The sequence below is a fragment of the Miscanthus floridulus genome, chromosome 19 (assembly GCF_019320115.1).
Source record: "Miscanthus floridulus cultivar M001 chromosome 19, ASM1932011v1, whole genome shotgun sequence".
NCBI lineage: Eukaryota > Viridiplantae > Streptophyta > Magnoliopsida > Poales > Poaceae > Miscanthus > Miscanthus floridulus.
In genome coordinates this window covers 9,051,327-9,064,717 of record NC_089598.1, presented here as the reverse complement: position 1 = coordinate 9,064,717, position 13,391 = coordinate 9,051,327, and the positions used below count along the sequence as shown (strand labels likewise).

Genomic DNA, 13,391 nt, shown 5'->3' with positions numbered 1-13,391 from the left:
ATTTGTAATTAAATCTAATATCAAATAATCAAAAGTTTAAATAAATAATCAGAGTAATTTAGAAAACATGACATGTCAGAAAGATGCCTTATAAACTAGACCGGATGGAGTATATATCTAGAAAGACCTGCAAGCCGAGCAACATCAGTGCTCAAATGTTCAACGCAGAAAAAACTAGGACTATGGCTAGGCTTAGAATTTGCACTGGATTATAGTACATTTAACTTGTTTGAACACGAGAACATGGCATGCCAAGTCAAGAAAATATTACATCAAAATGACTTTGATAAAACTCCAGGAAAACCAAAGATGCTCACAGCACAACATCATAAACCAAACTAGGAAACACCCAAAGGTTATCTGGTCGACCGGGATTGCCATAGGGATAAGCATCAGGATACACAACGGGCCTCCAATTTCTACTAGACACTGCCTGACCAAGCTCGACCACAGTCCAAGGTTTATCATCCTTCTTAGACTGGGTGGCAACTTAGATACAGTTACTCTTTCCTCTCCATCTTTCAGGGTCCGTGCAGCAAAATGCCAGGTTCCTTTGATCAAAGCTTACAAAGATGGCATGGTTTCCCAAATTCTCCACCTTCACCCACTTAGGTGGTACGATGGAGAAATCAAGCCTGAAAACTCTAAAGAAGACAGTAGGCCTATCAGTGCTCATTGAGAGGTCAACCATGAGAAACATGTCACCACATACCACCAGCCAATACATCACAGTGCGGCCCACAACACTATCTTCTCTCCAGTACTCTGTCCAGTCAATATCTACTTCATGTATGCTTAGTTGAGGTGCCAAGCAAATGGTGTGGAGCCCATCCAATTGATCCCTGGCAAACATCTCACCTTTAAAAAACACGATTCGAAAGATGCTTGGGATATCCAGAGGATGCTCCAACAAAGAGTTAGACCCAACTTGCCACTGGAAAATGGATGACCCTGAGCAAAGGAAGAGATGCGAGTTGGGTGACTCGAGGGAACCATCAAGGATTCCGTAGTAGATCTCATGCTTGCCTGTCGATTTCAATTTGGGAGGCCTCACGGTAGTAAAACCAAAAACATCTACAAGGAGGCACTGATTCGAGTTGGAGAATATAAGATTACCATATGAGCAACCCAAATAGTGCATGCGGTTTGGATGGTTGTGGGGTGGCGACAAGCGACAGGAGGAGGATAGGTGAGCTGCCACTCACAATTGTATAGAGGACTGTACTTGATGCGGCTGTGGCCACGATGAGGATAATGGATGTGAGATTGCAGGCAGAGAGGTGGGACATTGCAGCTCAATGTAGATGGGAAGGATGTGAATGCAGCGCGCCAAGAGCGGCAGGTTGCAGGAAAATCAATGATGTCATTGGATGAGCTAAGGAGAGCAATAATTTGGTGAAGCAGACAGTCCAGGAGATCTGCCCAAACATTGGGGCTGGATACGACAGAGGATGTACAGCTCTTACTCGAGGCATGGTAGGGCTTCTTAGATGGCCTTTTTGCAACATCATTTTTCCTGTCAAACACAAGGAATTCAATACATGTTGATCAGAAGAAAGAAAGCAGAGAGCACTGTGATAAACTGTTAGAAATGTAACAAGATCTTTCTATACACTAAGGAAAACAATGATTTCCTTCCATTTTGTTGAACTACCAGCATAATAGGACGCATATCAACACACTAAACTTAAATTAGTAATATTTTTAGAATCACAACAAAGGGGTATTTAAATTTGCTTCATATGTAAGTCCTCAAGATGAATAGCATGAAGCAACAGAACATAAAAGGTTTTCATAACACACCAAGTGCAGGATTCAGAGCAAGCCCAATCACAATGTAGTGCAGAAATTAATCGATCTCCCACTATTCGGTAGATCCCAAAATACCATAACAAACAACTACATAAGCAACCTGCAGTGCCAAAATTAACCCCATATGTCCTATGTGCGATGTATCAGAGGTTTAACATCTGCACTCTATTACTAGACCGAGAGCACAATGGCAGGCTCGACTTTTTTTCTCTGACAGGTTATAATCTTGAGTTTAGTGATGACCATGTCCTAACTAACAGCAGATCACTACTAGTACTCGCGAGACCCACAAGGATCACTCCAGGTGGTATTTGATCGAGGAGCAGCTACAACTGAAACGCTCTGCACTCCAGGTGGTATTTGAAATACTCTAGAAGGGTGTCTCTAGTGCCCTTCTTGCCTTCAGCACCTACATTTGTGTTTCTGACCTGAAGTGTAAAACGATACTGAATAGTGCTTATTAGAAACTGAATGCCATGATGGATCGAGGATGACCCTTAAAAACCAACTAACAGCGGATCACAGCATCTAACAGGAGGCCATGCATGAGAGTCCATTGCCTCATACACGTGACATGCATGGGTTCTCCATTTGCTCCGATTCGGCTCCATATCCATCCAACCAAAGACAGACAAACAATGTATCGAGGGTTTGGGAAATGGAGGGAGTACGGGCCCGAGATCGGCGGGATCCTGCAGTGCGGGTTCGTCTGTCGATGGGGCCGGCGCCCGACGTGCTCCTCGGCTGCTGCGGCGGCGGCCGGCCATGGGCTCCGTCGCGTGGTCGCGCGAGCCGGCAGCGAGGAGACGAGAGGAGCGGAACACTCGAAGTCTGAATTCTGAATGGGCACGAGCTAATAGTACACTATGCTAACATAGCATCATGAAGAGGATGAATGCAAGATTACCACCTCTGGCTTGAGTAGGGATGTTTCCCAAAGCATTATAATCATCCTTCTCATTCCACCAAGGACCTGCAGGAACATTATTCAGGAATTTCACATGATAAGTTAATATATGCTCTAGAAGACTAGAAAAGCAACAGAACTATCCACAGACAATTGATAGCATAGCAGTATATCATACCATATCCACAGTTATGTTTCCAAGCTGGACCTTTCCATGCTCTGAGTTAAGCTTCTTCAAGCGATCCTGTAACAACACAGACTAACATCTGAGAACAGCAAGGCCAGATGAACAGGTGTTCATATGTCACGAAGACAAGTGGTCAGATAACCCAGGTGTGAAGTTGATGATGAGGTACCTCATCATTCCTATGCCAAAAGCATTAATAGGAATGATGAGGTACACATCAAACATGACTCACAAGCTCTGGAGATTAGGAGGAAGATTATAAGAAATGCCACTGCCTTCAAGATTATTGTTGCCCATATCCCTGCAGAACACAAAAGTACGATTAAGACAAGAAAATGACATGTCTGTAAACATCCGAGCATTGACATTTAAGAGAGCATGTGAGATCTAAATTACAACTAAACTAGTACAGTGAGCTGGTTCATATCTTACTCTAGACATATCTGCCGGCGATGTCCAATTTAGATTCCTAGCAAGCAATCCATCATATATCTCATACTGTAAGAAACCAAACGAGTAAAATGTATTGATGCATGTGTAGAAATTGAACTGAAAGTGCTAAGGGGAGAAGTAACAAAAGAAAGAGTTGTGTCCATTGTTTCAGTAATCATAATGTATCCTAATGTTTCTATTATATATAAGATCAGTTTTTTCTTATTGTATCCCATTCAGCAGGCCAATACAGGAAGATTACTTTTCACATTCAGTTACTACTTATTTGTTCAGACTCTAACCCTACAAGCCAACAACTGAACAAATAATTCTAAGTTTTACAATCCTGCTCCAAATATCCAAAAGTCTACTTTTAAACTCTAACCCTACAAACTGAGCAGACAATTGGAGCAAGCACTTCAGCAGCAGCAGGGTGCAGAATAGAACATTTAATTTGGTACATTACGAGTTATTTTGAGTTGTCTAGAAATGAAGCAAAGCATTGATGCTAATTTCAGCAAAAACAAGTGCAAATTACAACTCGCTCTCATCACTCATCAACGTACGTTGCATAAAAACAATGCCTTCATCCTTCTACAACAAAGCTGCAAAAAAGCAGCCTTTTCAATCTGGTCAGTCTATGGTGCAAAGCAAGGGAAATTAGAAATAGTGCAGTTCAGGGCACTAGCACACCACCAATTAGGCCTAACAAGATCAATTAAACCATACAGGTTTAGAACATTCAGGCATTAGCAACATACCTAGCACACACCAATTAGGCCTAACAAGATCAGAAATCTGAAGAGGCATTAGCAGCAGTCTATCATAACCTGAATGACTAATCTGTGACGGCCAACTTGAAACAAATGCACTAGTCCACTTGCACCTCTAAAAATCTATTATTCAGTTTACATCAAGATGCACCACCCACAGGTAAGGAAACCTAATGCAAATCGGACTACTAGTCCATTAATGCTAGCTCTCCTCTTTGCTTCACGGCTCATTCTACTTCAGTTGACTGATTGGACAATCATCAGAACATTCTATCGATGAGCAGTGGTGGGTTGCTTTACCTCGAAGTGAATGGAGATATCATCCGTGGTGGAGCAGGGAGGGGGCCACTCGTTGTAGGATTCGATGTAGTCACCCGACATCTGCTGCTACGCCTTGCTGGCGTCCTTCGCCGTCCAGCTGCTGTGCGAGCTGAGATCTGAGGACGGTGGTGGTGGTGGTGCCCGGACCTGAGGCCTGAGGGAGGGTGGTCACACGATGTAGCCGGCCAGGGACGGCACAGCCACCGCTCCCCAACCCACCGCGCTGCCACAGCCTCGTTGCCCATCTCCCTCCCTCTAGACCTCACCCCTCTGGCCGTCTCTCGATCGCGCGCCAGACACGCTTCGCACTTCGCCTCACCGCCGCACTCTCCTCGCTCACAGCCGCCGCGCCCGCTAGCAACGCCGCCGCCTCCCCGCTCTCCCTCCACGTTGCGCTCAGCCTGCTCGTCGCCGGCACGGGCGGCGCCAGCGAGACCAGCTCGCCGCCGCACTCGGCGGAGGCGATGGGCCGGCTGCGGCCCAGAGCCTGCACATGCTCGCGGAGCAGGTTCCGCAACTCGTCCTCGCCGCCGTGTATGAAGTCGACTTGGTTGGGGCAGGGGGAGAGGTGGTGGCGGCGGAGGATGGAAAGGGGATGGAGGGGATGAGAGAGAGACGGGACGGGGGAGGAGAGAGAGAGAGAGAGAGGGGAAGGGAAGGGGGAGGGGAGGGGAGGCTGAGGGGGTTCCGGACTTGAGTCCGGACTTAACTGTTTTCCATCTTTTTTTCGGGTCCGATTAAGGTGTCTCTTAGTGCTGTTTTGGCATAGTGTTGTTTTGCTCAGCCGTGTAAGCTGGAGTCCCAGGCATTGTACCGAACAATTTGCTTTCTTTAAAAGCAGAGAGTATATATTCTCCTTAAAAAAAAAAGACGTCACAAATCTCAGGCATCTGATGGTGGAGGTTGTTTTCACTAAACATGGGCCATCTTGGGTGGAGTGGAGGAAGATGCTCCAGACTCCAGAGTGCAGGAAGAGCAAGCAGCGAATCGAAATTCATGTGCGCCTGGTAACTAGTAAGCAAGCTCATGTTCACACACATCATCAATATCAGATACGCTAGTACGTAAGCAAGCTACCTCCTGTTCACACACACATCGACCGTCTAAATACGTCACAAATCTCAGGTTATTTTCACTAAACTCGGCCATTGTATCAACGTATGCCTTTAGTAGGTGCATATTTGGTGAAGGCAATTATCGTTACCGAATCCTAAAAAAGCCAGCATGGGACCAATCTGCCCAGCCTTTAACATATGCGTTTTTTATGGTACGCTTTACAATCCAAAAGTTGAGTCGATTGCCCAAAGCTAAGGCTGCAATGCAATTTTGATGCTGAGCTTTTCTTTCCATATACCAAAGTAGGTGACGAATAGACGCCTTGTTTCTATGTCCAGCGCACACACTTTCCTCTCTTCCATATGCGTTACCCTCACAAGAGGGTTGCCCAGGACTATTCCCTTCTCCACACAACCCTGCCTGCAGCTGTGCTATCTTGCTTGTGTCCTGCGTGTGTGTTGTGAGCTCCGGGCGTTCCGATGGCGGAGGTACTGGCCACCATAGTGGTCGGGCCGCTGGTGTCCATGGTGAAGGAGAAGGCCTCCAGCCACCTCCTGGACCAGTACAAGGTCATGGAGGGCATGGAGGAGCAGCACAAGCTCCTCAAGCGCAAGCTGCCCGCCGTCCTGGACGTCATCACTGACGCCGAGGAGCAGGCAGCGAAAAACAGAGAGGGGGCGAAAGCTTGGCTTGAGGAGCTCCGGACCGTGGCCTACAAGGCGAACGATGTCCTTGACGAGTTCAAGTACGAGGCACTCCGCCGCAAGGCAAAGGCAGAGGGGCACTACAAGGAGTTCGGTATGGATGTCATAAAGCTCTTCCCTTCTCACAACCGGTTTGTGTTCCGTTATAGGATGGCAAACAAGCTCCGTATGATTTTGCAAGAAATTGATGTCCTCATAGCAGAGATGAATACCTTTAGGTTCAAATTCAAACCACAGCCACCAATGTCCATGAAGTGGAGGCAGACAGATCCTAACATGCCAGACAATTATGTGAACATTGCAAGTGACTCAAGAGCAAAAGAGAAGAAGGAGATTGTTGATGCATTGCTTGGCCAAGGGGACAATGTGGGTCTCACAGTCCTACCTATAGTAGGAATGGGTGGGATGGGCAAGACCACATTAGCGCAGCTTGTTTACAATGACTCCGCCATTCAGAAGCACTTCCAGGTTCAGATCTGGGTGTGTGTGTCGGAAAACTTTGATGTGGATTCCCTGTTTGAAACAATAGTGAAAGAGGTTGAAAAGAATGGTTGTCAAATGACTGGTGATTCAACAATGGAAAAGTTTAAAAGTGCAGTGAGTGGGAAGAAGTATCTCCTTGTACTAGATGATGTATGGAACCGCAAGACCAGCAAGTGGGATAAGTTGAGGTCCTACCTTCATCATGGTGCCCCCGGTAGTTCAGTGATGACAACAACTCGTGATGAAAATGTTGCCCAATTGATGGGGACAATTAAAGACCATAAGATCAAAGGCTTAAATTTAAACATCATAGAACAAATTATCAAGCAAGGAGCATTCGGCTCACAAGCAGAAGTGCCTACAGAATTTAAAATTTTGGTTGGTGATATTGCGAAGAGATGTTCCGGTTCTCCTTTAGCTGCTACAGCATTGGGCTCTGTACTTCGTACTAAGAATACCGTGGAAGAATGGAAGGCGGTATTAAACCAAAGCACAATTTGTGATGACGAAAATGGAATCTTACCAGTACTCAAGCTCAGTTACAATTGCTTGCCACCACATATGCGACAGTGCTTTGCCTTTTGTGCTATGTTTCCTAAGGATCATGAGATTGATGTGGAAATGCTGATCCGACTATGGATGGCTAATAGTTTTATCTGGGAGCAAAAAAGAGTGTGTCCTGAAGACATTGGTAAACAAATTTTCAATGAGCTAGCTCAAAGGTCATTTTTTCAGGAGGTGCAGCAAGACAAATTTAACAGACAAATTACTTGTAAAATCCATGACCTTATGCATGATGTTGCACATGATTCCATGGGAAAAGAATGTGCTGCAATAGATACAGAACTGAGCCAAAGTGAGGATTTTCCATACTCCGCTCGCCATTTATTTCTATCCGTTGATATTGAAGAAAATGTTTTGAATGCTTCCATAGAGAAAGGGTCTCCAGCTATCCAGACACTAATATGTGATAGATCCGAAATAGCAGATGTGCAGAAATTATCAAAATATTTGAGGCCTGTCCGAGCCTTAAAGACACGGCAAGGTCCATTTCTAAAGCCGAAATATCTTCATCACCTAAGATATCTTGATCTCTCAAGAAGTGATATTGTAGCACTTCCTGAAGACATTACCATCCTGTATCATCTGCAAACATTGAACCTATCCTATTGTCAAAGTCTTGAACAACTTCCAAAGGCAATGAAGTATATGACTGCCCTCCGTCACCTCTACACTCACGGATGTTGGAAGTTAACGAGCATGCCTCCAAACCTCGGACAGCTCACTTCCCTGCAGACGCTTACATGCTTTGTATTAGGTACTGGCTCGGGTTGCAGTAACATGGAAGCGCTGAAGAACTTGGACCTTGGTGGCCAGCTGGAGCTAAGCAAGCTTGAAAATGCGACAGCAGCAGATGCAAAAGCAGCAAAACTTTGGGACAAGAAAAGGCTGGAAGAACTAACATTAATATGGTCTGACGATAATGAAAAGGAGGCACATAAGGAGGTGCTGGAAGGCCTCCGACCTCATGATGGGCTAAAGGCTCTGAGGATGTATGGCTGCAGTAGCAGTGGTATTCCAACATGGATGCTTGAGCTGCAAGGCATGGTGGAGCTCGAGTTAGAAGATTGCCAAAATCTCGAGAAGCTTCCTGCACTCTGGCAGTTACCGTCCCTCCAGTTTCTTTTCTTACGCAACCTACGAAATTTACATTGCTTGTTCAGCGGTGGTGCCCCGTCCAAGTTTCAGAAACTGAAGATGATGTCGTTGAAGAATATGCCAAATTTTGAGATGTGGTGGGATAGGAATGAGGTGCAAGGAGAGGAGCAGATATTATTTCCTGACGTTGAGAATCTACGGATCGAGTTTTGTGAAAAGCTGATAGCATTACCAAAAGCGTTTCCAGCATTACCAAAAGCTGATAGCATTCCTGAGGTGCAAGGAGATGGCGCTGAGTGCCGCTCCCCGTTTCCAGCATTGAAGAGAATGCGGTTAAGTGGTCTGGACAAGTTTCACAGATGGGAGGCGGTCCGAGGATCTTTAGGAGAACAAGTAACATTTCCTTCGCTTGAGCAACTAGAAGTTTTTGGTTGCCCAGAGTTGACTACTTTTCCTGAAGCACCGAAGCTAAGAAAAGTAGAGTTTCACCGACAGGAAGCATTCCTACAGTTAAGAGGGGGAGATCTGTACTTAAGAGGCAGCGGGTGTGACCTTTTCTTCTCTGGCTCGAGTGCACTGGCGCTATGGAAATGTTTTGGACAGCTAGCAACATTGTTCATTGCTGAGTGCGATGCTCTAGTCTACTGGCCAGAGAAATTGTTCCAGGGCCTAGTATCCTTGAGGACGTTAGAGATTCGCAAGTGCAACAAACTGACAGGACTCACGGAAGATGAAGCTTCTCATGAGCAATCTGCTCTCGTACAACGGAGTGGAACCCTCCTGCCACGTCTGGAGTCCCTATTGATACGTGGCTGCGAATCTTTGGTACAGGTCCCAAACCTATCTACATCATCAGCCAGCAGTAATCATTGCTTCTTTCCATGCCTTGAATCTCTAGAGATATATCGTTGCGGTCGCTTGACAGAGGTTGCCAACCTTCCTCCGTCCATCAAGACCTTGAAGATTTGGTATTGTGGCAGTCTTGTATCCCTGTCAGGAGTGGTCACGTCGCTGGAACAACTCCAGATTATTGACTGTGGATGCCTGCAATCCTTACCGAATGGACCTCATCAAGTATACTCATCTCTCAGAGTTCTTTGCATTGAATTCTGTCATAGTATAAAGCAGCTTCTATCGAGCCTACAGCAATGTTTGGGTCACCTTGAGAAGAAAAATCTAGACCCCCATCTTCTTCAAGGTAATCTCTACTTAATTTCTTGGTTTCATTTTAACTAATTTAATATAAATGAACAGAGAGAGGATCTCGATTGTTGTTGCCTAAAACGCTACTCTTTGTTTAATCATCATTTTATCAATTATCCCAACATGTGGCACGATTAGTGATAATAAAAGCTTAAAATAATAATGAAGGGTACACAACATCTAGTCAACCTTGCATGCATACAGATATATATGCTTTGCTGTAGTAGAGTACGCCACTGATACCTCTAGCTACTTGTGCACTTGTGCCACCTAAATTTTTTAAACTTTTGGGATTACACATTTCGTGCACGTACAAATTATATTAACACCAGGAACAATTGATACCTCCACTTGTGCAATCCGACACCGGAATCACAAACTTTTTTTTCCCTTATTTACAATTATCTCGCCAGGCCGTTTTGCTTGCCAAATTACCTGTTCTATAATGTACAAATTAGTTTTGGCATGTCACACTACCATGAAAACATTGTTTATTTTACACTTGTGTTGTATCTCATTCATTCATACAGAGCAAGTGGAGCTTGATTCCAAACCAGAGTCCATGTCCGATGGAGCATCTACATCTGTAGTACCGAAGCAGTCATCATCAACCGGCAGTAACCATTGCTTCTTTCCATGCCTAGAATCTCTAGAGATAAAATGGTGTGATGGCTTGACAGAGGTTGCCAACCTTCCTCCGTCCATCAAGACCTTGAACATTCGGGGTTGCGGCAGTCTTGTTTCCGTGTCAGGAGAGGTCACGTCGCTGGAAGAACTCCAGATTCGTGACTGTGGATGCCTGCAATCCTTACCGAATGGACCTCATCAAGTATACTCATCTCTCAGAGTTCTTAGGATTGAATTCTGTGTTGGTATAAAGAGCCTACAGCAATGTTTGGGTCACCTCGAGAAGAAAAATCTCGACCCCCATCTTCTTCAAGGTAATCTCTACTTAATTTCTTGGTTTCATTTTAACTAATTTAATATAAATGAACAGAGAGAGGATCTCGATTGTTGTTGCCTAAAACGCTACTCTTGGTTTAATCATCATTTTATCAATTATCCCAACATGTGGTACGATTAGTGATAATAAAAGCTTAAAATAATAATGAAGTGTACACAACATCTAGTCAACCATGCATCCATACAGATATATATGCTTCGCTGTAGTAGAGTACGCCACTGATACCTCTAGCTACTTGTGCACTTGTGCCACCTAAATTTTTTAAACTTTTGGGATTACACATTTCATGCTCGTACAAATTATATTAACACTAGGAACAATTGATGCCTCCACTTGTGCAATCCGACACCGGAATCACAAACTTTTTTTTCTCTCTTATTTACAATTATCTCGCCAGGCCGTTTTGCTTGCCAAATTACCTGTTCTATAATGTACAAATTAGTTTTGGCATGTCACACTACCATGAAAACATTGTTTATTTTACACTTGTGTTGTATCTCATTCATTCATACAGAGCAAGTGGAGCTTGATTCCAAACCAGAGTCCATGTCCGATGGAGCATCTACATCTGTAGTACTGAATCAGTCATCATCAACCGGCAGTAACCATTGCTTCTTTCCATGCCTTGAATCTCTAGAGATACATCGTTGCGGTGGCTTGACAGAGGTTGCCAACCTTCCTCCGTCCATCAAGACCTTGAAGATTTCCGAATGCGGTGAGTGCGATGCTCTAGTCTACTGGCCAGAGAAATTGTTCCAGGGCCTAGTATCCTTGAGGACGTTAGAGATTCGCATGTGCAACAAACTGACAGGACTCACGGAAGATGAAGCTTCTCATGAGCAATCTGCTCTCGTACTCCTGCCACGTCTGGAGTCCCTAGTGATACGTGGCTGCGAATCTTTGGTACAGGTCCCAAACCTATCGACGTCTCTCAAGACGTTATTTATTGGGGAGTGCAAGAGTCTCAAATCCATTGCATTCGGTGAGCAGCAGGACACGACGGGGCTGGAAACGTCATCATCATTGATTGCTGCAGGGTCGTCCTCGTCCAGCAATGAGGATGAATCCACGGTGTCTACAGCTGTAGTACTGAAGCCGGTGTCATCATCATCAGCCAGCAGTAATCATTGCTTCTTTCCACGCCTACAATCTCTAGTCATAATTGACTGCAGTGGCTTGACAGAGGTTGCCAACCTTCCTCCGTCCATCAAGACCTTGTATATTTCCGAATGCGGCAGTCTTGTTTCCGTGTCAGGAGAGGTCACGTCGCTGGAAGAACTCCAGATTCTTGACTGTGGATGCCTGCAATCCTTACCGAATGGACCTCATCAAGTATACTCATCTCTCAGAGTTCTTATCATTACTCAATGTCCTGGTATAAAGCAGCTTCCACCGAGCCTACAGCAACGTCTGGATCACCTCGAGGAGAAAACTCTAGACCCCCATCTTCTTCAAGGTAATCTCTACTTAATTTCTTGGTTTCGTTTTAACTAATTTAATATAAATGGCCAGGAGCTCGATTGTTATTATTCTAGTATTAGTTATCACAAGACGTGACGCGATTTACAGATAAATAAAAAACCTTAAAATAATGAAGTGTGCAGAACATCTATTCAACCATGTACAGAAGATCTAGTGAGCCATGAAGCGCACGCATTGATACACAGATGGGTAAATACGTACGTACATGCAAAGTTTAAGAATCAACATGCCGGCCACATTAATATTTACATAGATATCTTTGTATATATGTCATTTTTTGATCCCTACATATACGAATTTAGGAGACTATAATAATAGTAATAATACTTGGACGGTGGACCATGGCACTTCACCAGCAATGTCTCTAATTCCACATTCATTTACATGCATAAATTATAGCATCATCTATGATCAGGGCCTGCAGAGCCGGTGCCTACAGGGAGAATTGCAGCATTAATGAGTAAGCTGGAGTGCTTCAGACTGAGAAGTGAGGACTAGATGAAAGTTGCAACCAAGGTTCGTTATATCAACATACTTAATGAATTCTCTTTTTTACTTTTGGAAATTCCAATGATGCTGACTTCCTCGTAGTATCGTTTCCAGAATCTGCAAATGATTGGTCGTTCTTGCGGCACCCTTTCTGAAGCAAATTAATCTCCGGTGAAGTCGTCTGATTGACGAATGTATTGCATAAACCTTTCTTAGTGAGTAAATAAAGTCGTCTGATTGGAGAATGTATTCTCCAGTAAAGCTAATCTTCCAATAAATAAAGTGCTCAAAGGTGAGAGGGCTACTACTGCAAGGAAGGAGCTGATCGCAGGCCCTGATCGAGTTTGAGCAGAGAGCAAGTCCTATAGACTGCAAGCTGAAGAATTTATTTAGCAGACAGAGCTCCAGGCTAGCTCTCCACCATTTCTTGGACCTTCTGTTTTCCTGTTGAAATGAAATGTGTTTGAGTTTGCATTGTGCTCTAGCACAGTAGAAAAAAAACACAGGTAGCAGTTCAGTGATGTACTATTTTCCCTACATGACTACGTGGCGAGGATAACTGCCAGGCAAGCTGCGAGTGCGCTGTTTCAGTTCAGGGCAGCATCACAAATTAAAATCCAACTAACTACTGGACCTGGACTTGGGCGGCACACGCCAGCTTGAGGACAATAACTAGGTGGTTCATTGTAGGATTGTTACCAGACTGCACATGCACCGTGTTGGGTTGGCATGAAACGGCTTGCGGGGCTGGATGTGCTTGGGCTTATCAGCCTAGCCGTTCGATAGCCCAGCCCTAGCTTAACGGCTAGACAAAAAGCGACGCCAAGCACTGCGTGCCACTCCCTCCCTCCTCTTTTTCCCTTCGCTTTGCGCGGCTAGGGTTCCGCCGCTCGCCCGCGTCTCTGCGTGCGAGTCATGG

General features: G+C 44.8%; 1 protein-coding gene and 1 pseudogene across 6 annotated transcripts; one reads left to right on the top strand and one right to left on the bottom strand.

Annotated features, from left to right (window-relative positions):
- Positions 1 to 84: 84 nt before the first annotated feature.
- On the bottom strand, positions 85 to 5,850 carry LOC136525506 (uncharacterized; annotated as a pseudogene).
- Positions 5,660 to 12,946, top strand: LOC136527605 (putative disease resistance protein RGA4). 6 transcript variants are annotated; one of them, XR_010776861.1, is made up of 5 exons: positions 5,660 to 9,532; positions 10,068 to 10,478; positions 11,016 to 11,957; positions 12,383 to 12,499; positions 12,587 to 12,946. XR_010776861.1 is itself a non-coding variant. In XM_066520389.1 (5 exons), the coding sequence occupies exons 1-4, from the start codon at positions 5,968 to 5,970 to the stop codon at positions 12,479 to 12,481; spliced, it is 4,878 nt and encodes a 1,625-aa protein (XP_066376486.1). In that variant the 5' UTR covers positions 5,660 to 5,967; the 3' UTR covers positions 12,482 to 12,499; positions 12,575 to 12,946. The 6 variants fall into 6 exon arrangements, 4 of the variants coding, with proteins under 4 accessions (XP_066376486.1, XP_066376487.1, XP_066376485.1 ...); XR_010776860.1 differs by having other exon boundaries at positions 12,575 to 12,946; XM_066520389.1 differs by having other exon boundaries at positions 11,139 to 11,957; positions 12,399 to 12,499; positions 12,575 to 12,946.
- Positions 12,947 to 13,391: the final 445 nt, after the last annotated feature.